This window comes from Pelecanus crispus, chromosome 4, assembly GCF_030463565.1.
Source record: "Pelecanus crispus isolate bPelCri1 chromosome 4, bPelCri1.pri, whole genome shotgun sequence".
Classification (NCBI taxonomy): Eukaryota; Metazoa; Chordata; class Aves; order Pelecaniformes; family Pelecanidae; genus Pelecanus; species Pelecanus crispus.
This window is the reverse complement of record NC_134646.1, coordinates 75,278,711-75,306,710: the sequence shown is the minus strand read 5'-3', so window position 1 is coordinate 75,306,710 and position 28,000 is coordinate 75,278,711. Positions and strand designations below refer to the sequence as shown.

Below are 28,000 nucleotides of genomic sequence, written 5' to 3'. Positions count from 1 at the left end.
GTCTAGAAAGCACAGCTTGTGGTAAAAAGTGCTCCAGCTAGAGACACTCCTCTGCCTCTTTGGGAATGGTAGCAATATTCGCTAAGAAAGAAGATAGTTGTGTGGTTTAGGGTACCTATGAGATCTGCATTTAGGTCTCTGCAATTTCTGTCCTGGGTTTATTACATAAAAGTCTCACACACTCTAGCTGTAAAACAGGGTTAATAGTGCTTCCTTTCTGCTTCTTGTCATGTACAGGGAGAATTGAGGACGACAGGATCCCAACTAGATTCTCTCTAAATGACATCAAAGCATAATTCATAAATATGAAAAAAGTGTAAATAAATGACTTGTGTGCAAGGCATTTCTCAACATTGTCTAAATAAGGGCAGAATAATTATAACATAGGGCTGCAAAGGGTTTTCATAACATCAGGGCCCAATCTTCTGTAAGAAAATTTTCTCTTGGGAGAGTCTATTCCAGTCTGACAGAAGAGGGAGGAAAGACATCCTTGTTTAAAAAGAGGTTTATACCAACACATTATTTGTGTAAACTTTAATCTCCTTACAGTAGAAACATACACAGTACAAGCCAAAAGTAGTATAACAATTTTACAGCAAAGCTTACCAGTAAAATGCAAAACTAATTTGTATCAAATCCTTAAAAAACTGTGCACTTTTTCAAACTTAACTTTGTTGAGCACATCGTTTTGATTTATATATAATAAGGCATTAATTCTATAAGAATCATTTACTATATTCCAAAATCGCATGACCTAGGTGTAACACTCTATAGCCTGATACCATTTTTGTTCCTTTCAATATTTACAGATTTAATCTACCTGCATTGACATGTAGCATACAAGCACAAAGAACAAATACAAGCTTTGGAATACTAGTTTCACATTGAAAGAGTTATAGAAAAAAAAGCTCAATTGTGCATTGCAATAGCTTGGTTCTGCTGCAGCCATGACTGTAGTTTACGAATAATTTCCATTTTCGGCATGCTTCCTCACTTCCAGTAGTATTTTGGTCTTTCAAAATGCAGAACTAAATCTGCTCTGAACCTGCAGGCACTGGAAGCGGACCCCATTTCTACCAGCTACCCAAAATTTGTTTTCCTCCTCCCCCCGCTCCCCAGAACAGAGTTCTTAAATTTCTTTGAAAGTTAAACCTTCTGTAAATGGCACAATTCAATTCATTCTAGCTACTATGTACAGAAATGGCTCAGGCAATTAAGTTAGTCCACCTTGTCATTAGTCAACAGGAAGTATAATTACTGTAGCTGTAAAGGAGGTATCTAGTGTTCCAGAATAAGTGAGTTTAATTATGGCGAGAGCTTCCTCAATTCTATTTACATGACAACTTCAGGCTCAATGTTAAATAGCAAGTCATCATTTCCTCTTCGAACTTCAAGTAGTAGAGGTGATTCATTCATCACAGCCTCTTGCAGGTCACTGGAAGTCATCAAAGGACGCCCATTGACTTTAACAATAATATCTCCATCTTGGATCCCTCCTCTGCAAAGACAAGAAGAAAAAGGCTGTAAGTATGCATTCTATGCAGAGAAAAAGTGCAAAGACTATTCACCACCTCTTTGGCTAATGTGATACATTTTTATTTGTTTTAGTTTCCACCCTTCTGACTGCGAAAGAATAATTGGTAATACTCGCTAAATGCAAAATCGGGCTTGCATTATTTCATTGAGGATTTTCTTCTAAAACAGCAAAAACACACTGACAATAAAAGCAGTCTAGCTTTCTCTTTGTCTTCCATGAAGCTACAGCAAAGGAGAAAGAAAAAACTTTCAGCCATGACTGATTCATTCCACTCCATCCATTTGCAAATATGCTTTTCTCTCTCCAGTATGTATTTCAAGCACTGGAATTTAAACCACTACCAAAATTTCAAGACAAGCATAGTGTACCAACTGAACTACAGGTAAATTATTTCTCTCTTGCTGTTCAAATGTAATCCAGAATAGCTTCTTTTATTGCCTTTACATTTTCTTAATAATTCCTAAAGTAATTTTTAGAAATGTCTTATTTATTTTCCAACTGTTCTGTAAAATAGTCTTTTCCTCTAAGATAAAGCATCGTCTCAGATAATAGCTCTGACAATGTCTTATGTGAATGCTATCCTGTTTCCTATTTAAAGTCAATCCAAGTTTCTATTTATTAATATTCTACATACTTTTCAAAAACATAGTTTGGTTCATTGTATTTGGGGTGTTCTGTAAATTTGCACTGTTAGTGTTTCATAATGTCATTTTAAAAGTTCTGATATTGAAACATTTCACTTTTGTAGATGTGAGTAGAATCTTAGCACATACATTTTAACTTTTTTTTTTTTAACCTAAAGGCACAATTTTTAATTGTTTAAATACAAATCAAGACTTGATTCAATACTATATTCAATAGTTGAATATAAACAGAAATATTCCCTACTAGTATCTATGTGGAGATTTATTTATGGTGAAGAAAATAATGTGCTGTACCTACCTATGAGAAGGTGAGTTTGGAACAACTTCATGTACATAAATTCCACTTCTGACATCAGGAAAATCAGCATTATTGTGTTTCAGTTCTTCCACCAAGCTAAAAGAAGAACAAAATTAAATCGCATTTGATTCCACTACAAAAGCAGTAGCACTCATTTTTATTTATTTATTCTCAATTTTTTCTGACCAAAAATGAATGACTTAACAGTTAATTGTTTGCCCTTGTTCTTGTGATGAGAATGTAGGATTTTGAGAATGTTGAATTTGGATTAAAACAAGTAACATAGATTTTAAGAGAGTCAAAACTACTTACCTGTGCAAAACATGCTATATTTCATAGTCTTGTACATCTCCTGCAAGAACCTGACTTTTGCTATTTGTAGCAGTAGCACAGAGGGCACTGTAAAAGAGTACAGGGACAGTAGCACAGAGAGCACAGGGAGAGTAGCACTCTCTGTCCTAGGTGCTGTACAGGGACAAAAGACATTCCTGCCCCAAAGAATTAATGCTGGTGATGGCAGAAATTTGCTAATGATTTTGCTTCTTTCATTTTGCAAGTCATTCTCAATTTGACTTCATCTAGAACAACATAGCTTTTGAGAACTTCAGTTATCAGATAGATCAGAACTGTGAGAGTTTTCCAAGGAAACTTCAGTTTCCTTAAGTTTTTTTGAGGAATTGTTTGTGCATCCCTTTCTAAAGAAAGAAGACAGGAACCAGCTGCAAAATAGAGACTCTAAAAACATCCTCTCGTTTCTGAGGAGATGACATCATTTCAGGTCTGTGTACAGTGTGGGTTAAAACCCATTTCTAGAACGAAAGGGTTTTAACCTAATGCTGTCCACCATGAAAACCTGGGGTCCCTCAGATGGAAAGCAAGCCAAAATGGCTGCACAAAGCTTCATTTGATTGTGTACGGAGGAAGCTAACAATTAAATGACTAAAGCAAACACACCAAGGGAACTAGTCTTTTCCTGAAAACAGGCCTGGAGACATCTTACACTGCTTCATTAGACGCCACAAAAGCAGTAAAATCTCACATCGTGTTCACTTCACAATTACGCAGAGAAACATTCTGAGTTTCTCTCCATAGGTGGTGGCCCGGTGATGTTAATGCCATTACACTGATTTGTGCCAGCTGAGGATCTGACCCTTTGGAGAGGATTGCAAGAGTGTAACTCAATAAACAAAGATGGCTTTACTGCAACTCCAGCTGGAAATTGTCTTGTTTAATTTTGTAGTCTACTGCCATGTTGGAAACGTGCCTATTGCTGGGAAAGAACACAACCGTTAAGAGCCCTCATTTGTTATCCCAGAATATATCCAGGTAATGGTAAGACACAAAACAACATGAGAGAGAAAAGACAGTAAAGAACTGGAGGAGGGTGTCCATATTCTGGCTTTATTAACATGGAGCCATGAAGGATTAGTTCTGCACTTCAGCAACTACTTTCTTTCCAGTTAATGGTTAGGCATCAAATCTCACATCATATGGCCTCCACTGGCACTGATAAAACTACCGCCAAACCCTCAGGCAGCTAATCTGTCATTGGCACTCAGTCACCTGAAAGCAGCAGCTTGTTTAGATGTCACCCAAAACCTGGTGTAACTCCAGACATCTTCATCAAGAACCAAAATCAGTGTTCAGGCTCTTCCTAATTTCCCTCAGCTAACAACAGGACATCCACCATTATCAGTATTTAGAGAATGACTGACAGAGATTTTCCAGGTCTCAGAACATTTATTTCACCAATATCATTAAAATATTTGCAGACTTCCTAGAAGCTAATGCACGCTTCTGGATTCTCTGGAGATTGGTAATGAAAGCTGAATGATGAAGTTCTGAACCACCATTGACCACATCTTGTATACATGATCATACAGAGTACCTTTCTAAGATACTTACGCAGGTGTTATTGTCAGCATTCTGATGCCAATGAAACGTTTCTTCCCATCTGAAAATAACACAGAGGATATTTAAGAAATTTAGGCAAACACTGACAAAAATAACAACTTGGATGACCCAAAATACCTGTCAATTAAAACAGGATGTATAAGCTTTTAACAAAACTAAACAGAAATCATACACATCTACACTGAGGTCATTTTTTATTTTGCTTAGCCTTGGTGTACAGACAGTCCCTCTCCCTGCAAGTGAGGGTAAGAGAGAAGCTCATTTACACTCCATAAGAATTTTCCCTCAGGAAACTGAGGAAAATTTCTGTGATCTAGTATCACATGACTTCAGTAAATGGAAGATTTTGTAACCAACTACCACTTCATCTGAAACTGGTCAAGACAATTTGATCATATGGAGTTCTCATTAAAATGTAGAAATGGGATTTAAAGAAATTACAATTTCCACCTTTCAGAGAAAGGACAACCAAAACACTCACACTGATTCTAATGCAAATGGCTTGTTATTTCTACCCCAAAGAATGAAAAGCAAGTTTTTAAAAACCCCATAGACCTTAGCCAAAATGATCACAAAAATTATCAGAGGGATAGAACAACTATTCTATGAAGAAAGGCTAAGAGAGTTGGGGTTGTTCAGCCTGGAGAAGAGAAGGCTGTGGGGAGACCTTACTGTGGCCTTTCAATACTTGGAGGGGGCTTATAAGAAAGACGGGGACAAGCTTTTTAGCAGGCCCTGTTGCAATAGGATGAGGGGTAATGGTTTTAAACTAGAAGAGGGTAGATTCAGACTAGATATAAGACATTTTTTATGTTGAGGGTGGTGAAACACTGGCACAGGTTGCCCAGAGAGATGTTAGATGTCCCATCCCTGGAAACATTCAAGGTCAGGTTGGACAGGGCTCTGAGCAACCTGATCTAATTGAAGATGCCCCTGCTTATTGCAGGGGGTTGGGCTAGATGACCTTTAAAGGTCCCTTCCAGCCGAAACCATTCTATGATTCTATGATTAGCCAGGGCCCTACAGAATTTTAAATGGTGAAAATTCACTCCCTTAGGAACAGCACCACATTTCCGTAGTTGGCTTTTAGTAGTTATGATATTGCACAGCTGCATGAAAAAAATGCAGTTTGATGACTTCCTGAAGTGAGTGCTTCAGTAGTTAATTATATCCAGTATGAAACAATATTTCCCCTTACTTGTTCCAGAATAACTAATTCACAATTTCTTTGAGCTTCTCCATGTTCTCATATGAGGAAAAAGTTTGAAAAGGAGATGTACACAGTCTCCTCTAACTCTTACTCTTTCCAAGAAAAATAGTCCCAAGTGAAGGAATTAGTCCTGAATCTCACGCATGTCCATTATTCCCATTAGTGTCAGTGAAAATGTTGATTGCTAAACACTGGATTTACTACACTCTGAACAATCTTACATCTATAACTGTCATCCCTGCTTTTCCCTGAAATGCTCTGGCTCTCCTCTATTTTAAAGTGAAACTAATGAGATCAAAATCAGCTATAGTAAGAGTGTCATGAAGCAGTCCAATTGCTTAAAATTGAAGTCTCATAAGCTTTGGCCGTGGCTGTGAACTAGTGTGCTCGCAGTGTTTCTCTAGTTTACACGGCATAAATGTAAGTTTTCACTTTTTAAAAATATACAAACTTGATAATTCTCCCACCTGAAAATAATCCCCCCATGCCTGCAATGATGAAGTTGTCTTTATGAGACACATGGATGACACTCTCTGGTGACAGTTTACCATTTGCATTAAACAGTTTGCTGCTCGTCATCGCCTGTGTGATGCAGAAAGATGCACAAAGCATACTCTGGGGACTGACTTAGGAGTGTTTACATGAAAGAAAAATTAAAATTAAATAAGGGACAAAAGAAACTGATCTAGAAGAAACAAAACAGCAAGGAGATTGGGTGAGAATGAAAAACCACAGCAGAAATGCCGCTGATCTAAAAGAGAATTATTTCCCCAGTGGCTAATGATACATGTAAAAATAAGGCTTTGGGGGAAAAAAAATCTGGTAACTACAGACTTATTCACAACTAGAAGTCTCATTCCACATTCAGCTTTGTGCAGGTTGGGGTATTATTTCACTCCTGTTCATGAATTAAAATTCAAAATGGCGTTCAGCCCTCTCTCCACAATAAGTTTGCCACACTGCAAATAGTGGTTCATACTATAACAGTAGCAGGCTATTGTATAAAGTAAAATTAGTAGCATTATTTTAACAGCAGAGTCTAGATTCCTCCCCTTCTCACCCTCCAGCCATTTCATATGTCAGAATACAGGTAAAAAAGCTTCAGGCCTTTTGTTTTGGAAAAGTCTGTTCCATTCAATTTAACCCAAGTCAACCATCTTGCACAAAACCCAAAGTTTTCATCAACAATGATTAGAGGGAATATAACTGTCCAGTTTATTAGAAGTATCAGCAGAGACTGAACAGGCACAGACAACCAGTTGTAGTGTTTTATCATCCCCAAAGGACAGGCGTTTTGACATCAGGGTTAAGTCACACTGGCAGAACAGTACGTGGCACCTGGAACTACCGATGTCATATTACATCTGCTCTGTGAATAAAAAGTCTCAAAACCTATCATTCTGGCAATTTGTGCAATCATGAGGCAGAAGAAAAAATAATTAGGAGAACTGGAATAAAGTGAGGTCGTAAATCTAAGAAGCACGTCACCAGGGTGAAGTCCCAGCAGTAGTTAAAAGAAGGTTAATATGTTGGAACAATCAGGTTGAAAAAATGTGAAACCATTGCGGCTTAAAGCTGAAACAGAGCACAGCAGAGAGAGATATCCAAATCGCATTTCATTTTTGTAAACACCAGGCCAGATTAAACACCAATTCCAGTGGCACATAGTCAAGCAAACCAGCCTCAACCACCAGTTTAAACTTAAATCTGTTTTGTGTTAATAGAAAGTCACAAGCAGCTGACCCCAAGTATCTAGAAGCAGTTCACTATTTACAGATATTTCTGTTCCACAGTAGGGAAAGCATTTGCTTTACTGTTAAACTTTTCTTTTTTTATTGACGTTTGTAACAGTAAAGATACAAACCAGACAAATAAACATAGGCTGAAGGCAGAAGTGTGTATAACTTAGAAACTGTGGCAAAAAGAACTGATAAATCCAAATTAAGGGGTCAGGTACTCAAACACTTATGGGCATGAGTAGCTCTGGCACATGAGTATCCCCATTGCAGTTGATTTCAGTGGGGCCAAGACATCACCAAGATCTCCAAGTGAAGAGTTGAATCCTGCACTTTTTATTCAAGCAGCAGACAAAACTCCTACTTCTCTGCTCACTCCTTTTGCACTTAGATCGTCTTGCAGATTGCATAAGCAGTCCTGAAAGCATTTAAGAAAGATATTCTACTGCCAAACAGAAACCACGAAAACAGCTTGAGTCTATAATGCTGAATTATGTGCAGTGTACCTTACATATATAAACTGTATAGCTGAATTTAATCAGTAGTCTGAATCTATACTCAGCAAGCCCCCTAAGCAGCCTTTATGACTATTGGTGGTAATTAGCAGTAATAATCATAAAAATACATAGGTAAGCATGTAGTTTCAACACAAACTAATAAAGTGTTCTGGGGATGTAAATGAGGATTCATACAAAAGACTTGTTGGGTGTGGTCAATGCAGAACTCCCCCATTTCTCCTTGCCCAGCTGAAACAAGGTTTATTCACTTTTCTGCTAACATTGTATGAGAGGCCAGGCTGACCTCTTAGGCTGAATTTTCTCTTTAATATTTTGTCCAATTACTAACTTACTGTCTTCCATCCTAGAGGATCCATGTTTGAACACTTTCTAGTTTTACTGTTCTGCTCAAGTCTAAACTAGGAATAGATGGCAGAGCCAAGACTGAAACTGAGATATTCCTATGGGATACTAACAAAAGACACTGAAGTAAAAAGATCAGTCAATGCTTAAGTATATAGATGACTTCCAGAGGTAAAGACAGAACACAGATGGTTAAAACTGAGATATGGATGAAGACACTTACCTTCATGCACCAGTTTAGGAACTCCTAACTATAAAAGGAGGTTAACATTATTACTGATAAATCCAAAATTAGCAAAGGCTTTCAGACCATTCCAACCGATAAATATCTCTATGCAGAGTGTGGTAAATTTTTGGTAAAAAATACATTAGGTATTATTATGTATTACCTATGCATTAGGTAATACAGAATTTTTAGATAATAATAATCAGTGCAAATAATTAATTCAAATGCTATCCTCCCCCGCTCTCCGCTCCTGTACTTCAGTAGATCATATATTTGCAGCTATATACAATGGATGGGACTTCAAAAATATATGCCTTCTATATAAAACTGATAGTTATCCAATCAACTGAGATTTAAAAAACTGAGGTCAAGCTAATTAAACAATATTCTGAGTATCTCCTAAGTGCCAGAGTAAATCTGGAAAGAGTGGTTTCCTAAGGGAATTTTATCATCTTCACACAATATGATATTTAGAGCAAAATGGCAATACCCTTAAACTTATTCCTATGACCTAATTGTACCATAAGGGTGGATCCCACTAAAACTACTGAAACGTAATTGGAGCAAAAGAAAACATGATAAAAACATCCCAAAAATTCTGCTTACATAAATTCCTTATGTCAAGAAATAAGGCCTATAACCACAAACCTGAAAAATATTACTAAAGGCCTAAAAAATGCAAACTAAGACTCAAATACGGTGAAAATACCTCCTAGAAATTCTCTCTCTGTGCATCACGGGTTTTAAATGACTGTTCTTCTGCCTGCAGCAAAAGTACAAGATGTACTTCAGACAAGCAAAAGCAAAAAAAATTTTTAAAAATAAAAAAAAATTAAAAATTGCCTGTGCCCAGGGTATGCCAAGCAATGATGGTCACACTGATGCCCAGAGTAAGTGTGAATCCTTTTCCTTTGATTAGGGGATAATGAGAATGATGAAAAAAAAAATCAGACAATATGTTACAATCACAAAATAAACTTGAATATTTCATTATTTTTTTTCTTAGGGTTCCATAGGCAAAGTTATCTCTAGGCCCTCTAGCTGGGCTCAGCGGGTCCATCACTCTCTGGAGGCAAAGGTGCCTGAAGGAGCAAGGTGGCTGATTTCAGTGGTGGCATCTGTAGCCTTCACTGACTTTCCAGCCCCAGTTACCAGGAACCCCCTGGCAGATGGTGGGCTTTCTGCACAAGGCTTGTGTTCATACCTCTAGAGCCATGCCTGCAGGGTGAGCCATCGCTCCTCCCTGGTTTGAGATGGGCAGTTTGGTTCTGAAGGGTAACATCACTAATGATACAGACCTGCTTCTCTCAGAAGCCAACAGTTAGTAACCTGGGTGAATAAATAGGGTTTGTTGACTTCGTGGGTGAAACAAAATCATGTCAGTTAGTTAGAAATGTACTTCTCAGCACATAATTAACAACTTTTTTCATCAGCTCCCCCCAAAATCAACAAGTGAAAACAATCTAATTTGGGGAATTCAGCAAAACACAGATGAGGGGATCCATCAGAATTGTGATGGTCTCAAATATTCAAACAGATGTGTAACTTTAAAACCTCTGGCTAAGGGAAGTTTCTGAAATAAGAGTATCTGAAGACAACACTGAGAGGTCGATGGCGTAGGGAAACAACCCTGGCATGAGCAACTGGATGAACTCAGGAGAAGACAAGATTAATATCAAAAAGATTCAAGAGGAGCAGCAGCCAACAGTCATGATAAAAGATGAGTAGGGTGTGGACAGATAAATTGGCAAGCAAAAGAGAAAGGAAGGTTTGGCCTGGATGAAGCATTACTAGATCAACTTTGGCTGTGCAGCATGTAGTATGACACCTAGTACAGTGTGACAGATACGAGGCAGACACACAAAAAAAGTCCGGAGTACTGCAGTTGTCCGTTGCTTGTATATTTAGATTTATATGCTCTTTGGTGAAGAGGCCTTTCTTTTTTGATGCCTCTCCCCCTCTTCCCCATGTATTTCTTCAGGAATTAGTACACAGCTCTTCTTCCACTGGGGTCTGAGAGTCTATTACTATATCCAATTATACAGCATTGACATAGATGACCATGGCAAAATAAAGATCATCCACTGATAGTGCACACAGTACACTCCATCCATGGACAAGTGTTTTAAAAAGTTTTTACCTTATTCTCTACAGTACACCTTAACCTCCTTTTTACTTGGACAATATGTGAAAGAGGAGGATAAGACTCCTTGAACAAGTCACCATCTGTTCTCAAGATCATTTGAGACTGTACTGACTCATCAGCATCCTCACTATCCTCAGAAGCCCTTCTTCCCAGATGTATACAGAAACTGTCTACTCTTTGGGGGTTTGAGTAATAAAATGTCTGCCAATTCTGTGAAGCTGTTTTTTATTTCCAAGTCCATGGTGTTCTATATTGTAACATAACGCTGCTCCTTTCAGTAACAGGATCCCAGACCAGTGTCTTTTGGCACTTCACTGACAGATCAGGAAGATAATTGGAAGATGTCACTGTTTCTTGCAGACCTTACCTTTACTTTGTTTGTCATGCGACTCTGTGAGAAACTGAGTGATGCGGTCTGAAGGAATAGCAAAAGAAATTCCAGCTGTGACCTTCAAGGTGTTAATCCCAATCACTTCACCATCCTGTTGAGAGACAGCACCCAATTAATTTGCTCCTAAGTGACAGGGTTCAGCTCACTGCCTAGTTTAGAGTGTTGTAATCACTCAAGAAATAAACATTACTTCTAAGGGAGGATCTGGGCTCTGATTCACAATCCCTCTCACATTTAACTGTGATGGCCAGAGAGATTACAGTACAGTTTGTTCATCCAAGGTCCATCCCACCTCTCGGCAAGAGATTCCCTCTGCTGAGCGAGCAGTGGAGTCACTACTACCACTACAGCCACAATTCACTGACCTGCAAAATCAGTGCTGGTTTAAAGCAATTTATTTTAAAATCAGTTGTGCGGATTAACCAGGTCCCATCTTTGCCCTGCATCCCAGGTTTTATAGTGTGAATGAGCATAACTGCTCCTACCAAATCCCATTTTCCTCACTGCTGTATGAAATTTCTTCTGCTTTATGGGGAAATGTTTTTCAATGGTGTATGAACTGAGACCTAATTTGCATAGTTTGTATTAACTTCAGGGTACCTGTCTACCATTAGCTTGAATGACTGGAAGCTAGTATGACCTATGAATCCTTTCAAAAACTTCATTCTCCCACTTATTTCAAACTAGCTCTTAAAACAAAACAAAACAAGAACCAAGTCACCTGGACTTACCAGATTAACTAGAGGTCCTCCAGAGTTGCCGTACTGTAAAAATAAGGGAACAATAAATTAGTGCTTCACTGTAAGAAATGCAATTTTCATTTTACACAATACACAAAATGAAAGACAGCAGGTCATTTCTTAGGCAGCACTGAAGGACACAATATTGGTCACACAAAATTACAGGTAGGTCTTACCTTACCCATTCACACCTCTTATGATTAGATTTCTTTTTTCTTTCCAGAAACAGTCCCTAAGTTAGGAGCAGGAACTTACCACTCCAAATAGTTAGACCCTAAGTTTAAGAAGAACCATTAAACAGTTAAAACGAGTATTTTGATTCATCTAAAGACTGTCAGAACAAGGTTTTGAAATAATTAATTGCTATTTAGTTATATTTCAGTGAGGTGCACGTATGGTTCTTAAGTAGGTTTATTCGTCACTTTGGTTTGTAACACTGTCAGTCTCTCTTATTCTCCACCAGAGAAGAACACAGTGCTTTACATGTTTAATCACAGCGTATTGCTATGATGTAGGCACTACGTAAGGATTGATTTAGTAACCACAGACATGCAACCCTCTCTAGGGAGGGCATATAGCAGCTCTGAGCAGTCTGAAATTGCCTAATACCTGATGGCCTTCAAAGGAAACATCCAACAGGACTACAGGAAATGGGAGCTGGAGAAGTTCCTTGTCCATCTTCATGTTGGCTCAACAAGTTTGTTTTTGAGTGAGGCCAGAGTTTTCAAGTAGGTCTACTGAACAGCCAAGAGCAGCAACTTACCACTCAAAATAAATAAAAGCTAAGTGATGCATGACAGCAACATGAGCCATATAAACTGTTTACACTTTGATAGCACTGGGAAAACCTTGTAGGTTCTCAGAAGAATAAAAAAGACATTAAAGTTTTTAAAACAGTTTCGAAGTTCAAGTTTAAACAAAGAGATCAATTTCTTATGTTGTGCCTTTTCAGTGATGAGAGGCTACACACTTGATTTTTATGTCTGACTGACACAAAGGAACCAAGATAATTATTTTACAGCCTTCCTCAGCATGCCATCTTTCATTCACTTGTCCTCTACTTGAAGGATGTGGTAACAAAAGAACTTCAGCACATGCAGTATAGCTCCATTTAGGAACGTATGTGGCCCTGTTTTCTCCTGCCCCATGTTCCTGCTGTTCTAGCATTTTTCAGAAGGCAGCTGCATGCACATTCCTGCAGGAAAGTCTTGGCTGAGCCACAGGAATGCTCTGACTAGACCAGCTCTCAAACTCCTCCCATTCTCAGGAGAAAATGAGTGCATTAGCTAAGCACAAAGCATCCCTATACCAGGGACTATCTTCATATTTTGTGGTCTCAAATAGTAAAGCAATTCAAATATATTGTCATTTTCCTTACCTCCTCTGCTATCATTATTCCATTTTGTCTAGCATTATCTGAAACACTCTGCTATCCTTGTCTAAACTTGCTCATTAGCTTTTGAGGGCAGTGAATGCCTAAGTATATACAAGGAAGCAGTCTGATCTTGAGGAATGTGTATAGGCGTGAAGTCAAGAATCCCATGTTCTAATTCTGTCTCTGCCACCAGAGCACACCAATGTGTGGTCCCAAGTAATCCATTTTGCATAAGTTTTCCTATTCTCCTTTTACAACTGAAGAAAGTAATTCCAATTAAACATCTAAAGAGGTTCAGCTCCTGGATCATACAGAACTTTTTGAAAAAGCTCACTTTTATGTCGTATCTTAGTACAAAAAGTAATTACTCTCTTTTTTCCATACAATTTCTCTCGACAAGTTTGTGATGATAAACATTTGTGAAGCGCGTTGTGTGTGTAAAATGCTAAGCGTTATGACTGATTCTGTCAGTCAAATTTGATATTGAGGTCCAGCAAATAAATGCTGAAAATATTTTCCTTTCAACGTATAACAGATTTAAGCCGTAAAATTTCAGGCCATTTTCTGCATCAGATATGCATGCAGTGCTCTCTTTAGAATCACTGCAAGTTATATACACACCCAAGCACTTTACTTAAGCTCTTTGGATCCCTCCAAGCTGCTCTGAAGGGATATTATTTTCATGTATTTCTATACGACATGAAGTGCTACAACCCTTAACTCCAAACTGTATCTCAAACTTTATGTTATTTTACATCTAGATTCTGACTTGGAGTATGGGATGTGCAAAGGGAAAAGAAGAACAACAACAAAAAATTCAGCCCTCTCCTTAAGTTCTTACCTGGGCATCCTGTCATTAAATTCAAGCAGATACTATCAACTTGACTACTCCATCTGGTTCTAATGCATGGAGATGAAAGAAACTTTGGCTCTATTCTACAGCTTGCTTGGCCAGATCAGCTGAACAAGCAGAGAGAGAAATGTATTGATTTACTGCTGGTCTATACAACCATGTGTTACTGCACAAGATCTACAGAATGAGAAGAGCCTGTCATATGTAACATCTTCATAGACAACCTCAAAGAAGGCAGTTTTATTTAACATACCTTTCACAACATTAATGCCTGAACGCACCTTACAGACACTACCTAGTCTTTCATAAAAATAAGAGTCTATCACTGATTTTAAATAAAGCTGCTTTTATTTGGTGGATTCATCTTTCAGAGCACGCACTTCCCTGCTGAATAGGTGGGGATTTCAATGTCCCAGGACTGTGAAGCTCAGCTCCTCACATACCTAGTACTTACATTGATAATAGCATCTGTCTGAATGTAATCCATATCCGAGTCCCGCAGGCCAAGTTCTTTGCCATCTCGCTGAGCAGTGCTGACAATACCTGTTGTCACCGTGTTCTGTAAGGCAAATGGGCTTCCAATCGCCACCACAAATTCTCCTGGCCTCAGATCAGCAGAGTGTCCCAGTAACAATACTGGTAGTTTTTTCTTAAATAAACACAGAAAGCAAGAAATAAGCATTAATTTATACCTGAAAATAACCTGACTGGAAAGATCAAAAACTAGCAAGAAGTTAGGAATACACATTTCCATTACATTAATGAAAGAGCCACTCATTATCATATAACCAAAACTTACGCCAGGTAAAATTAGTATATTGCAGGGTGTTACTGCTTTAAACTGTCTTCAGAAACAAACTGGTAGCAGCAGTACCTTTCAATTTCATCCAGGAAAAAAAAGCCAGCAAGATTCTGAAACAGATTTCCCCGTTTTCCAGCAGATTGTTCCCTCTTCCTGCTAGAAATAGTGTACAAACCAGCTATTGACCAGCCTGATACTCTCCCTACACTATGTACCACCTTGCAGTCCATGTATTGGCACAAAGCTAGAAGGATTACCCAAAATAGTCTGGGTCTTCAGGTAAAGATACCAGAATCTGGCCACATATTAACTGAGCTGCACTTTTTTTTATTCTTTTTTAGCAGTTCTTAGCACAGAAGACAAAGTAATTTAATTCTAAGATATGAAAAGTTTCCAGGCCTACAGAAACAAATTGTTCAGTACATTGTTTTCCCCAGATATATTTCCAAGGAATCCCTAAACATATATTCCAGCCAGTCACTCTGTGCTAAATGAAACTGAAATAGGATTCCCAAATTAATTCATTCATCTCTTTATGCCACTCACCTTAGGGTGAATCTTTATTGTTGCAATGTCAGATTTCTTGTCAATGTCTTTGATGGTTGCTTCATAGGTATCTCCATTCTGTAGCTGCACTTTCAATTGTTGTCTCCCTGATATAGCATTGGTGCTTGACACCACATGGGCATTGGTCACAATTAAACCAGAATCAGACATAATAAACCCAGATCCACTGGAAAGCGGGACATTTCGACCAAAGAGAGGGTGCCTGTACAAAAAGCAAGTAATTGTAACTCATAAGGGAAGTATAACTTAGAGAACATTACATTGGAAATCCTTTACCACCTTTCACCCTGAGAAATACCAAAGCATTTGATGACCAATGTTACAATCCTTACAAAAATTAAAAAATTGACAAAGAAAGGATCCTTTTCTGAAAATTGTGACTGCTTTTAGTCAGTCAGGGAGATAGGAACCGAGGTTTTCAGACAACCTGCAGGGTCCTTTTCCTTTGGTTTCCAATTCTATCTTTATACACTTCCTTGCACAGAGGCTAGGTGACAAAAAGGGAAGGAGGAGGAGCCCATCTAATCCCACTGGTCGCTGCTTCTATATGGGAAGAAAATGACAGGAAATAGTAGGGCTGACAAATGGACTGATCCTCTAATGGGAAACAGGGAAGAAGAAGGAACCTTGTGGCTGGACAGAGTAGTAAAGGAAGAGGTGACATCTCAGGGAATCATGAAGCCCAAGTGTAGACTGGCAGGAAAAAGCATGTGTGGAAACTGAAAGGACTGGGAATGTGAAAGAAAAGAAATGAAAAACACTAACAATGGGTAAAACTTGGTGGAAAACAACATCTGCTGCAAAATAGATAGTTAAAAGACTTTATAAACTGTTTAAAATATTACAACTTTTCTCTGTGAACAATTGCCGTAATGACCTTAGATTTGTTAGGGGAACAGAAAGTGCCTGGGCAGTAGAAGATGAGAAAAGGTCCACAAATTCTTCTCTCTTCCAAGATGTGGTCCTTATTAGGAAATTGTTTGAAAGTTCTGGGCTATTCAGCAGTAATGAATTGGAGCCAATCCCAGGCAGAAGGTAGTATCATAATTAGCGCCCAGCAGGCTGCTAGACAAACATTTACTTATAGGGAAAGAACAAACAATCTTAATGACATATGCAAAGATCTTAAATGTCTTCAACTGTAATGGTCTCTCAGAAGACCAGTCACCATGTGCATAAAGCTGTGTCTCAGAATACCTGATTATCTTGATTTTGCATATTAAGAAAGCCTATAAAAATCCTCCAAGAAATTCTTAAGCCTATGCAAAATTAAAGTACCCCAAGCAGAAAGATATTCAGGTAATGGAGTACATATAATATTTGCAGTAATTTGTTCTGACAGCAGGTTCGTTTGAGCACTCAATGTTAAACCTGCCCTGCAGGTTGTTTTGAGCACTCAGTGTTAAACTTGCCTCCTCAGCTTCAGCTTCAGTACACTGAGTATTGGTATGTTTTGGTCAGCAAATTTAGTACATTTTTTCCTATCAGAAATCATTTCTGGTTTTAGATAGGTTATGTCTGGTCAACATGCTACCTCTTAATGTTTTCCCTGCCAAAATAAAACCAACTCTCACTGCAAGAGGAATAAGCAACAAGGAGCTATGTTTCTCCAGCTTACCTTCTGGATTTGTTTTTTTAAACTGAGAGAATAAACATAATCCAACAAGCAACACATTTTAGTGAAGGCTGAAGAAACCTCCAAAGATGATATAGACTTATTTTGTGGCAGACAATATGTATTGTAAAGCACCATAAAGACTCTAAGCCCAATAAAATAGATGTACTAAACATGAACAAAACACACAAATGCATGGTGTTCTGGAAAAATGAGTCTGCCGTAATGTTTCAGAGTATGTTGTGAACTTCAAGAATTCAAAATGAAACTTAGTACACTGGAAAACCTTTGCAGACCCTTGTTAAACAATGCAATTAAAGCACAAAGAATTAAAAGTGTTACCTGAGGAAAAGTTCAATGTGCACAACTGCAGGTGCAATCTTTTCCACCACATCTGCTATAAAGTTGAATTTGTATCTTGGGCTGCTGGACTGTAGGTGACCTATACTAGCAGAAAGAATTGGATATGTTAATAAGACAATACCCTTTTTTACCAAGTAGGTGAGATAAATATGCTTTGAATTGGTCTGTTTCTCCTATTGAAACAGTTTCCAAACAGGTATTGGAAAAGGAATCAAAGTCATTAAGATTTGTTCAAAACTTATCCAGCATTTTGCTTGATCCTGAGAAAATAAAACATCAGCATCACTTGGCTATAAATTATTTTATTTTCTTAGAAGCCTACAAGCCTTGTCTGGAGTATTTTTCTCAGGACAACTACTAATTATTATCCAAAAGACATAGGGTCATAGGGTAAGTCAGGTTGGAAGGGATCTCAGGAGGTCTCTAGTTCAACCTCCTGCTCAAAGCTGGGTGGGCTACAAAGGCAGACCAGGCTGCTCAAAGGCTCTGTCCACTTGGGGCTTGCAAGCCTCCAAGGATGGAGACTCCAGAACCTCTCTGGGCAACTTGTCCCACTGCTTCACTGTCCTCCATGAGGTAAAAGTTTTTCTTACATCTAGTCTGAATCTCTCTTGTTGAGACTCATGTTTCAACTCATGCCTGTTGTCTTTCATCTTCCCACTATGCACCACTGTAAAGAGCCTGGATCCATCTTCCTGAAAACTTCCTCATGAGTACGGGAAGGCTACTGTTAGGTCCTCCTGAAGCTCTCTCTTCTCCGGGCTGAAAAAGCCCAGTTCCCTCAGCTTTTTCTCACAGGAGATATGTCCAGCCCCCCCAGTCATCCTCGTGATCCTCTCCTGCACTCAATCCAGTTTGTCAATGCCTTTCTTGTATTGAGGGGTGCAAAGCTGGATGCGGTATTCTAGACGTGGTCTAACAAGTGCTGAGTAATATAGCTGCAGCATTTGGGAACTGCATTTAGAACCCAAGTTAGGATTTTTTTGAAGTAGACACTTTAGAAACCTGCTGTAAATGATAACCTTTGCACCTAAAAAGTTTTGCAAATTCACATTTAAGCTGTCACAAGCAGCTGCACATAGCAATAGATCACTAAATAGTAAGCATTCTGATAAAAGCCAGTGCGGTACTACGTTAAACAGCACTACACACCGCATTTATGCTGTGGAATGAAGATCTTAGAGGGAAAAAAGCCCAAAGCATCCTGGCTCCTAATGTCACAACATCCTGGATTCTAATGTCACAACATCACAAAGTAATAACACTGCTTGTGCTAGAATGTCATGCTTATCTGCAATCCCTAATACGCGGGGACATACCACCACATATGTTAAACATATGCTAGGGGACATATCACCACACTCAAATAGCAATCTTTCATTTTCACAGCCTGGTGCTTTAAAATTAACTATGGGATCTAGGGAAGGAAGTAAACAAGTTGTAATCAGATACAGCAATAACATTTTTGGCTTTTTTCAAATCTGGTGCAAGAGCACGCTATTTATCCCAGGAGATATAGTTCTTTTACTGCCATTTAGTCAGGAGGGAGAGGCTCTAAATTCTAACTTCTAAACAATATCAACTCTTCTGAAGTGATGCTTTCTGCCATCATGATTCGTTCTAAGTTTAACTCATACTGAAGGATGAACTTACTCCACAGTAGCTCTTGCGTACCAAGTCAACACCTGGTCTTAAGACTTCTAGATTTGCCTATTTCTAGATCACATAACATAGTCGTGAATCCAGATACAGATTCTGTCTTTTGAAAGTATATACTTTTCTTCCATCAGCCGCCCTTTACCCAGGTCTTTAAAAGGCAAGTAGGTAGGGGGCATAACACAAAAAGGAAAGATAAGCTTCTCTCTCCTTTCTTTTCTGTGTAAGAAAGAAGAGTTCTCTCACATTTTGATATTCTGTGTAGTTCTTAATTCAAGGATAATTTTCACCAATCCATATCTACAGGTGTTTTACTGAGCATTAAACCTTGTAACTTGTAAATTACTTGGAATGAATATAAAGATTACAGCACAATGGAGTCTAACCTATTTACGAAAAAGATGTCTCACTGATCTATTCTGTTCTTTGAATTAATTCATAAGATAGTGGGTGACAGAGAAATAGTTGTTACAGTTCCTATAGTCTCTCAGAAGGCTTTCATAATAAAGTGTTAAAGGACCTACAAAGTCAGTAAGAGGCTTTACCACAGTATCCAAAAGACCTGAAGCAAAGACAGGAACTTAAGGCATGGACACAACACTGGTACCAAGGAAAAAAGTACTGAAGAAACCAGATTGAGACAATTAGGCATTTCTCCATAGAAGTTTGTGAGTTCTTTTTCCTGTTACTGGACATGGGATTTACTTCTGAGGGGAAAGGAACCATGCTTACATTTAGCAAGCTAAATTTATATGATATGGTATAAACAGAAGGAACAACTTGGCAGGACTAGATTCAGTCTATTATTTTTATGTACATTCTCATGCACTCTGAAAAATGCCTCTAACCAACCGAATATGCTTGTTTCAGTATGTAGTTGAAAAGCGACACTGCAAACAGGAATCATAGAGGACAGTCAAATGTAAGCACAATATATGGTTATTTATTTTGCTTACTGGACCACTGAAGATTTATCTTACCTTCAGTTCACAAGCAGCTTGCCTGATTATGCAGTATATCCTTTGAAGTGTATTAACACGACTTTAAAAGCGTGCACACACAGCAGTGTTCACTGATGGGATATAACATTATCATTACATTTCTCTTAATAGAAATGACAGTTGGCTAGACCCTCAGCTGATGCACTAGCATAGATGTGGCGGGAAAAAGCATGGTGAATACAGGCTTTCAGTTGATGTAAATCGGCACGCTCTATGTGAGTCGGGGAAACTAAATCCCTTTGCATCTGCTGAGTGCTGAACTGTTCTGCCCATGCCAAATTGTCACAGCATTGCACACAGCCAAAAGCAGAGAAGGACGCCTGCCAAAGAACTCCGTTTCACACCACTCCTGACTAGCCACCAAGAAAACATCATGGGTGGCAGTGGCTTTCCAGGTAAGATTTGGGGTAGGCAGAGAGAAAGTCTGAAAGAGGTTGCAGATTAATGTAAACACGGAAAGAGTGGAGGAAAATAAAATGCAGCAACACAGAGAGGAGACTGTAAAACTGAAGCAAAGCTTGTCTTCTTTCCATACCATAGTGAAAGCATTTCTCAGTCTGAGCAGAAGTCCAGAACCTCTCTGTTGGAGTCAGAAGACAAGAATACTCAAACCTGAAGGTGAATCCAAAACTGCACGACATATTAAGGGGAAATTTGAAACAAAGGAGGATCAAGAATAACAGACATGCAAACTTTGTAAGAGAGGTGTAGCTCATGATCTACTGGCCTGATTAGCAGTGAGCTGTTCTTACTATTGCCTGGTGGGGACTAAATACTGGTGAAAACTAACTTACAAAGTTGAGATGCCTTCATAGAAACTGATCTCTCCTAAATAATTTTCTGCAAGCTAGGAGTGACAAGAACCTTTCAACATTTTATATGACATCTCAGGAACTCAGACTGTGGACTGGGAAGATGTAACTGCAAACTAACATTTACTCTCACACATACAGCCCTATTTAAGGGAACTGAAATGTTAATTATTATTAATAACGTTTTAGTGCACAACTATTGAACTGTTGGTGTTCATCAGAAGTTCTCAATATACTTTAAAAGGGAGGAATTGCAGCCTGAGAAACTGAAGGAGGAAGCAACATTCAACATTGTATAAATTGTATAAGGTCACCCTGAAAACAAGTGTTACAACTGAGTAGTAGAATCAGGGCTGTATGTAAGACCTTCAATCTATCCTTTAATTTGCATGAGTTGGTAGACACTAGCTGCTGCTACTTTGTTACTAAAACATAAAATTAAATATGTCTTTTTCTTTGTTGTCGTGTGTCGTCCCCCCCCCAAGATACTCTGGCTGTCTTGCAGTTTCACACAGCTCTCAGACCTCTGCTGGACTGTGAATGTAAAAGCTCTGAGTTTACAGCAGCTGTGTGTATTTTGACCTATTGACCTACTGAGATTTGCCACATATTTTTTCAAATGTCTCTCAATAACATCCATTTTTTTCCATGTTATTACTGCATGTTCAAAATCATCTCACACCAACTAAAGCTAATTTATCTTGGCAAAAAGCTGTAATTTAATCCAATTAACTATCTGTTATATAACCAAGATATCAAAGGTGCTGCAACCAGGTTATATTTGAAGCAAAAACAAATTTATACTGTATGAGTCTTTTGCTGTCTGCGCATTTCTTAATCAAAACAACTAGATTTTTCCAATCTTCTCCATAGCCACAAATCAACCAGATTTTCAGCAGATCTGAACCCCCATCCTATCATGCCAATTAAGTGATTAGATCTTCAGAAGCTCTCCAGCTCCTCTCACAGAATACTCAAAATCCAGATTTGGATATAAGTGCATAAACTGGAGTTAATGATATTCAGCCTGTTTTGTAAGATTTGATCTTACATTTCCAGTTCTATGGGCTCCAACTAGATTGGATTTACATGGCTAAAGCTAAGTGCCTGTCAGGTAGGAGTATCCTTATTATCAGCTTAAGACTTTTCCTGGATAGTAGTGTTATCTACAGGCTATGAGTTCATTTAATAGTGTTTTATTTATTTTCTTGCAGAGACAATAGACCCACTCCAATCTCATTAGCACTGCTGTAAAACAGGAACAACTCCAACAAATTTGTAGAGTTAACCTAGTATGAACAGAACTGAAAAAAAAAATTTCAGCAGAAATAAATCATCGTAATCCCACTGAAGACAATAAAGCTAGACCTATTTACATTTGCAAAAGACTGAAGTTTCTGAGTATCTGCCAACTGAGTATCTATCCCTGTAGAATTAAATCAAATCACCTTCAATGCTTTCTTAAAGACAATACATTGCATTAAAATCCACAATTTTATATTCATTAAGAATTTGTGAGCCTGGGAAACGCATTCTTTTAAGGCTGTTCCCCCGTCCCCCTTCAGAAAAGATCTGTGTGTTCAGCAAAATTATTATGTCTAAGGGAGGACTGCAACCTGGCAGATCTGATCACCAGGGATAAACACTGTCCCTACTGTGCTTTCATGGAAAGAAATGAAAGACAAATAAAAGATTATAATGTCTCTGCTTAAAAAACAGAAGTATCTGCTGGAAACATAGGTTCATGGGCAGCTTTTCTGATGAATTCAGCGTTAAGATCAAGTTGCATAGCTGTGCACTGACCATAAAGACTTGGTGAGTTTAATGCCACATTATGGTTCAGGCAACTTGTTTATACAATGGATGTCTACCGTGCACAGATGAAAACAATTTGGTGAACCAACACCGAAGTGGCTTTCTTGTGCAGTGCAGCAATCACAACAGCCAGATGGAGACGGACTGGCACAAGCCTTCCAGCACAGACACCTCACTGCCTCGCTGACTTCAGCTGCTTGTTATTCCTCCTTCCCAAGAGCCTCTCATAAGGAGACGCAATGAGAACATCTCTTTCCTGTTAGCTATCCTATACAAAGCAGTGAAGTACTATACTCTGAATATTTACCAAACACTGTACAATATTCATCCTCACCTGCAGGAACTCAAAACAAACTTGACATAAGGAAAACAGTCACTAAAGGAAATGTGACTTGAGTTTGCCTTTCCAGCCAATACCTTGCAGTGCATTTCCCTAAATACAGCTGGAGGCAGCTGTAAGGCTTTGATGACAATAATACAAATAGGAGACTTCAGTATCTCTTACTGGGCCAACTTCTCAGAAATGCAAATAATGATATGCTCAGTTGTTCCTCTGTATCTTCAAGGTTATGTACAGGCACACTCCAAACACCCCATGTAGAACTGTGTGCAATGACTCTGCTCAGGCATTAACCATACTTCAAACATTTCTTTTAGGGAACTGAACTTTTAGGTTCATATCTTGCAAAGATTTGACTGACATGGGTGAGGCTTTACATCATGACCACTTTCTGAGAGCAACTTCAGTTAAACAATGCAGAGGACAGACATTCTCAGGCAGAACCCTGCAAAGGATCAGTGTCAAAGCCAATGTACTTGTTTTCTGGAATTCTTTCCTCAGAGTTTTTCTAATCAATCTTCTAGTTTTCCTGTTGGACTGACAAAATAGCACCCTTATTTAAAAAAAAAAAAAAAATTTTTTTTGCTTCTACATCCCAGGTGAGAAAATACAAATGTTTCAACAGCTGAACTGTCTTCACAGAAGCCATTAGCAAAAATAACATTGCAGGGAATTATTAACTGTACTAAGAAAGTTGTACTGAGAAATCATAAACGGCCCTTTGTGCAAGAAAGAGTCTGACATAAATTTGCCATAGATTGCAGGTGATCTTGTGAATCCTGTGAGGAGTGGAGTGGGGAGTTTGACACTTTAATAGATCGATATGGGGCATTGTTAAAACTTAAATTTGCTGCAGTGAGAAACAGAGCTCTGTAAGAACTGGTCTTTGATTACAGAGGTTGTCTTCTACAAATGTTTGTGCCATTACTTACACACTAGCCTGTAATAGCTTGTCTTTCTCACAGTAGGTGACAGGAGGCAGGAAAGTGCTAGCTGCTTCAGAAAATTCCCATATATTAAGGTATCTAGTGTTGAAGAGGGAAAAAAAAAATATTTGTAGCATATAGTTTAAATTTGCCTAGGAGTTCTGCAGACTGGTCCTATTAGTATCTCAGAGAAGCCTATGGATCTGCTCAGATGCATAAGGCTAACTGTATGAGTAATATGTTTCAGGGCACAGACATACTGAAGAACATCAATGAGTTCTCCATGCAGTACACAGCCCCTTTAGTACACTGTAACTAAAACTTGCAATTTGGCATGGTATTCTTTGAGCTAATGCAGGCCTTCAACGGCCAAAAAAATATTTTAAATTATGTCAGTTTTGGAATTACCATTCAGTCATCCTAGGCACCTCTTTCCTTCCTTCCTTTCTGCATCCTTTACTATTCTTTACTACTCCTTTTTCATTCATCCTTGTTCATCAGACTTCTGTCACTAGGAAACCACAGCTAAGTTTTCTCTGCCTATCTTGGTTTATCACAGCCAGAATCTAACATAGCATCAACATAAACAACTGGAAATGGACAGGAGTAGATATTTCAAAAGCAGCTCCTCAGGGTCATTGTATGTTCTGAAAATGGCCTAAGTCACGCTATGTAAGGCTACCGTTATCTGAGATTGTTTTAATATATGTATGGTTAAGTAAAACTGGATTTACTTCATAACTAGCTTAGCCCTTCAAACTCTGAGTCATCTGAGGCCAGATTTCTTTCAAGAACAGGGAAAAGAGAGAAACTAGACAGTAATTTTAAACTGTCGACTTTCTTCTAAACCTCTCATTACAGCCATTGCATGTTATTGTTTTTACAAAAAAAAAAAAACAAACCAAACCAAAAAAACCCACCCAAAACATAATTGAGCTCTATTCCTGGCTCAGCCACCAACTCAGTCTGACCTTGGGCAAGACACTTGGTTTCTTTGAGCTTCAGTTTGTGCAGCTGTAGAATTGAATAAAAAATTTAAAACTTAACAGAGAACCAGATGCTTCATCTAAGCTGAGGTTTTCTGGGACAAAAAATAAAGCCGAAATAAAGTGAACACTAAAATAGTTGCTTGGGGGGCAAGGGGGGAAGTTACCTCTACCTCAGAGCTCCAAATTCCTAAGATTGTAGACAAAAGACAGTAGATTCAGGAGGAATCCTTAAAGAAAATGTCATATATACCAAACCCCAAGCACTCAGTAAGCCCTCAGATGCTGGCTAGCTCACTCATTTTGGTTAAACATTCTGATTATTTCACGTGGATATGTTCCAACCAAGTATTAGCAGTACTAAAGCTAATGGATGCTGATGTGAAAAGGAACAGGCAAGCAGCAATTTCTAACTACAAAATATTGGAGCAACCGATCATTGCAGCTCCAGCCTGGCATGTGAAGCAATTCTTGGCTCTGGCAAGAGAATCGTAAAGTAACTCCAGGAATATCACTTGACCTCCTCCCTTTCTGTGCCACTGTTCACCTTCTCTCAAGAGCAGGATATATGAAAGGTCCCCTATTCACAGAAAGGCTACAACAGTAGCTCTTTTCCCTCTGACTCCTCCCAATAATTTTGGCAAGTTTGCCATCTATGAATACACAGGATGGTTAGTGGTCCACCTGACGTAATGGAAATACTAGTGCATGGTTTAAAACTCCATTATGCATATTGCTTTTCTTTCCAGGAACACCATGAGAAAGGTAGCAGAAGCAAATCCCTGAAAGAGTGTATCAGTAAGTATGTGAAAAGATATTAGCAGCGTTAACACTTCCATGAAGTGACCCATTTTAATACTAAAAAAAAATTACCAACATAAGTGGTTATTAAACTTTCTGAAGTTAAACCATCAAGCCTTAAGTTACCATAGCATATCACAATATCCAAGGTCTAGCAAAGTTATTGCAAACACAAGACCATTTGCTATCCTGAGTGTCAATATTTTAAACTGTAAAGGAGGTTCACAGGCATTTTTTCCCACTTTAGACTCTACAAGACTACAAAACTTTTTGTGAAAAGGAAACAAAACGGGCAAAAGACTATGTTTTAGGTGTTTTATATACTACTTGGTACTTTTTCTGCCCTGTTCGAGCTACATGGCTTTAAGAGGCATTTCCGCCCAGCGATACCTGTCAGGTGAATCCCATTAACCTCCCACCCACCGTCAGGGAAGGCCGCAGCGCACAAGCGTTCCCGGGTCCCCGCTCTGCTCGTGCAGGCCACGGTGCAATAGATCTGCAGCGCAACCTGCGTGGGTGATGCCACCGCAACACCTCAGCAGCGAGTGCTGACGTTACGAAACGAACGCGGCGCTGGCAGGACGAGAGCAAGCTTGTACGGCTGCCCTGCCTTGAGAAGGGCCGACAGCTTGAGGACGTGGCTGCTGCCCTGCCCTGACGCCCTGCACCGAGCTGGCCGCCATGCTGTCAAGCGCCTTCCCCACCTGCTCACGGGAGCCCGCGGCAGCGGCGTGCACGCCGAGGCATCCGCGGCCACGCTACCGAGGGGAAACCTTCCCAAAGGGCGGCCGAGGCCTCTAGCCCATGCTGAGGATCAGTGAGGGGAATTTTTGCCGTTCAGAAAGGACCTGAGCTCACCTCCCCGTGCCACAACCATCGCTTGTGGCCTCTCACACTCCCTGGAGCCACCCCGCCTTCCCAGGACATTGCAAATCACTTTTCCTAGCCTGGAAACCGGCGCACCCCGTGCCATCCGCCCGCCAGCCTCTGCCCCGGGAGGCCGTCACCGCACAGGCGGGCCCCGCCATGCTCCTACCCGATTCACAGGCTCCCTTCTGGACCTGGGCGACGGCGGGCAGGCCGTGCTGCAGCGCCTTGCGGCTCACCGCCTTCAGCTGGCAGATGTTGTCGTAGGTCCGGCCGTCGCTGCCGCACACCTGGGCGCTGAGCTTGCACTGGCAGACCCCCTTGGCGAAGCGCTTGCCCATGGGGTAGCGGCAGTCGAGGCTGTCCCCGCAGGGCGGGTCCTCCTTGCGGCCGCAGGAGTCCCCCTCGCCCGCGGCGCAGATGAGGCAGCAGTTGCAGCGGTCGGGGACGTAGCCGCTGGGGCAGCTGGGGCTGGGGCACTTGGAGACATCGCAGCGGGTCGGGCACTTGGCTCGGGCAGCCGAGAGCTCCGCGGCGCCGGGGCTGCAGCTGAGGAAGAGCAGGAGCAGCGGGCTCAGCAGCGACACCCGCATCCTCGGCGGGCTGCGGGCGGGGAGAGCGGCGGAGAAGGGGTGCGAGCCCGCCCGGCCCCAGGGGGGAGGCGGAGGAGCGTGGCGGGGGAAAGGTGCGATCGCGGTGCAGCGAGGGCAGGGAAACTCCGGCTTTATGCACACACGGGTGGGAAAGCCGCTTCTGCCCCGAGCAGGGCTTCTGCAGGCGGAGCGGGAAAGAGCAGCGGCTGGATGGGAGGAGGCTGGAGTATAAAGCCGCAGAGCCAAGGCCAGCTCAGTGCCTGCGCGGCGCGGCAGCTCTGCAGGGACTAGCTCGCAGGGCTGAGGCGCCGAGCCATGGCCGAGCTGCCGCGCAAGGTGAGCGCCGTCCCCGGGCGGCGGCGGCGGGAAGCAGTGAGAAGCAGTGAGAAGCAGTGAGGAGGGCGGCGCAGCGGGGCTATATGGGGGACGTGCCCGGGGCCGCCGCCTCCAGCAGCAGCCGCGGGAGCTCCGCGGCGGCCACGGCGGCCAGGCCCCACCCCGGCCGGGGAGGGCCGGCTCCCCGCGGGCCGGCCGGGGAGGGCCGGCCTGAGAGGAGCCCTCAGGCGAGCCGGGCCGGCTGGGCTGGGCAGGGCCGGCTCCCTACGGGCGGGCAGAGCGGGGAGGGCCCGCTCCCCTCAGCGGCGGGGCAGGTACCGCCCGTCTGCTGGTAAATCACCGCCCCGAGGGGCGAAAGGCAGAGGGTGAGCCGGCTTGCGGCGATCCGCTCGACGCCAGCAGCTGTGGGCGAGCGAGGGGAGCTAAAAAAATGCAAATATGTACGTGTAAGAGCATTTACGTGAAGAGGGCAGTTGTGACCCCTGTGAGAGCTGGGGGAAGAAAGCTGGCAGCCATTTTGTCTTCCCTCATGTTCCTCTTTAATATTGTCAGCGTTAAGGCCGTTTGTCACCACTGCCAAAGGCTAATTG

General features: G+C 40.7%; 1 protein-coding gene across 1 annotated transcript; it reads right to left on the bottom strand.

Moving 5' to 3' along the window:
* Positions 1-1,332: 1,332 nt before the first annotated feature.
* On the bottom strand, positions 1,333-27,074 carry HTRA3 (HtrA serine peptidase 3). Its single transcript, XM_075709331.1, has 9 exons — positions 26,651-27,074; positions 17,257-17,356; positions 15,279-15,501; positions 14,385-14,579; positions 11,694-11,726; positions 10,939-11,053; positions 4,385-4,433; positions 2,480-2,575; positions 1,333-1,498 (listed from the first exon to the last, which is right to left on the bottom strand). The coding sequence occupies exons 1-9, from the start codon at positions 27,072-27,074 to the stop codon at positions 1,333-1,335; spliced, it is 1,401 nt and encodes a 466-aa protein (XP_075565446.1).
* Between the last annotated feature and the right edge of the window lie 926 nt (positions 27,075-28,000).

What these genes read in the sequence shown, in the direction of transcription:
- HTRA3 (XM_075709331.1), bottom strand. Translation starts at nt 27,074, where the DNA reads ATGCGGGTGTCGCTGCTGAGCCCGCTGCTCCTGCTCTTCCTCAGCTGC. An exon ending in ATGCTGACAATAACACCTGC is followed by an intron (nt 2,576 to 4,384) that starts GTAAGTATCTTA and finishes TTCTTCTTTTAG; the next exon opens with CTTGGTGGAAGAACTGAAAC. An exon ending in CCAAACTCACCTTCTCATAG is followed by an intron (nt 1,499 to 2,479) that starts GTAGGTACAGCA and finishes TTGTCTTTGCAG; the next exon opens with AGGAGGGATCCAAGATGGAG.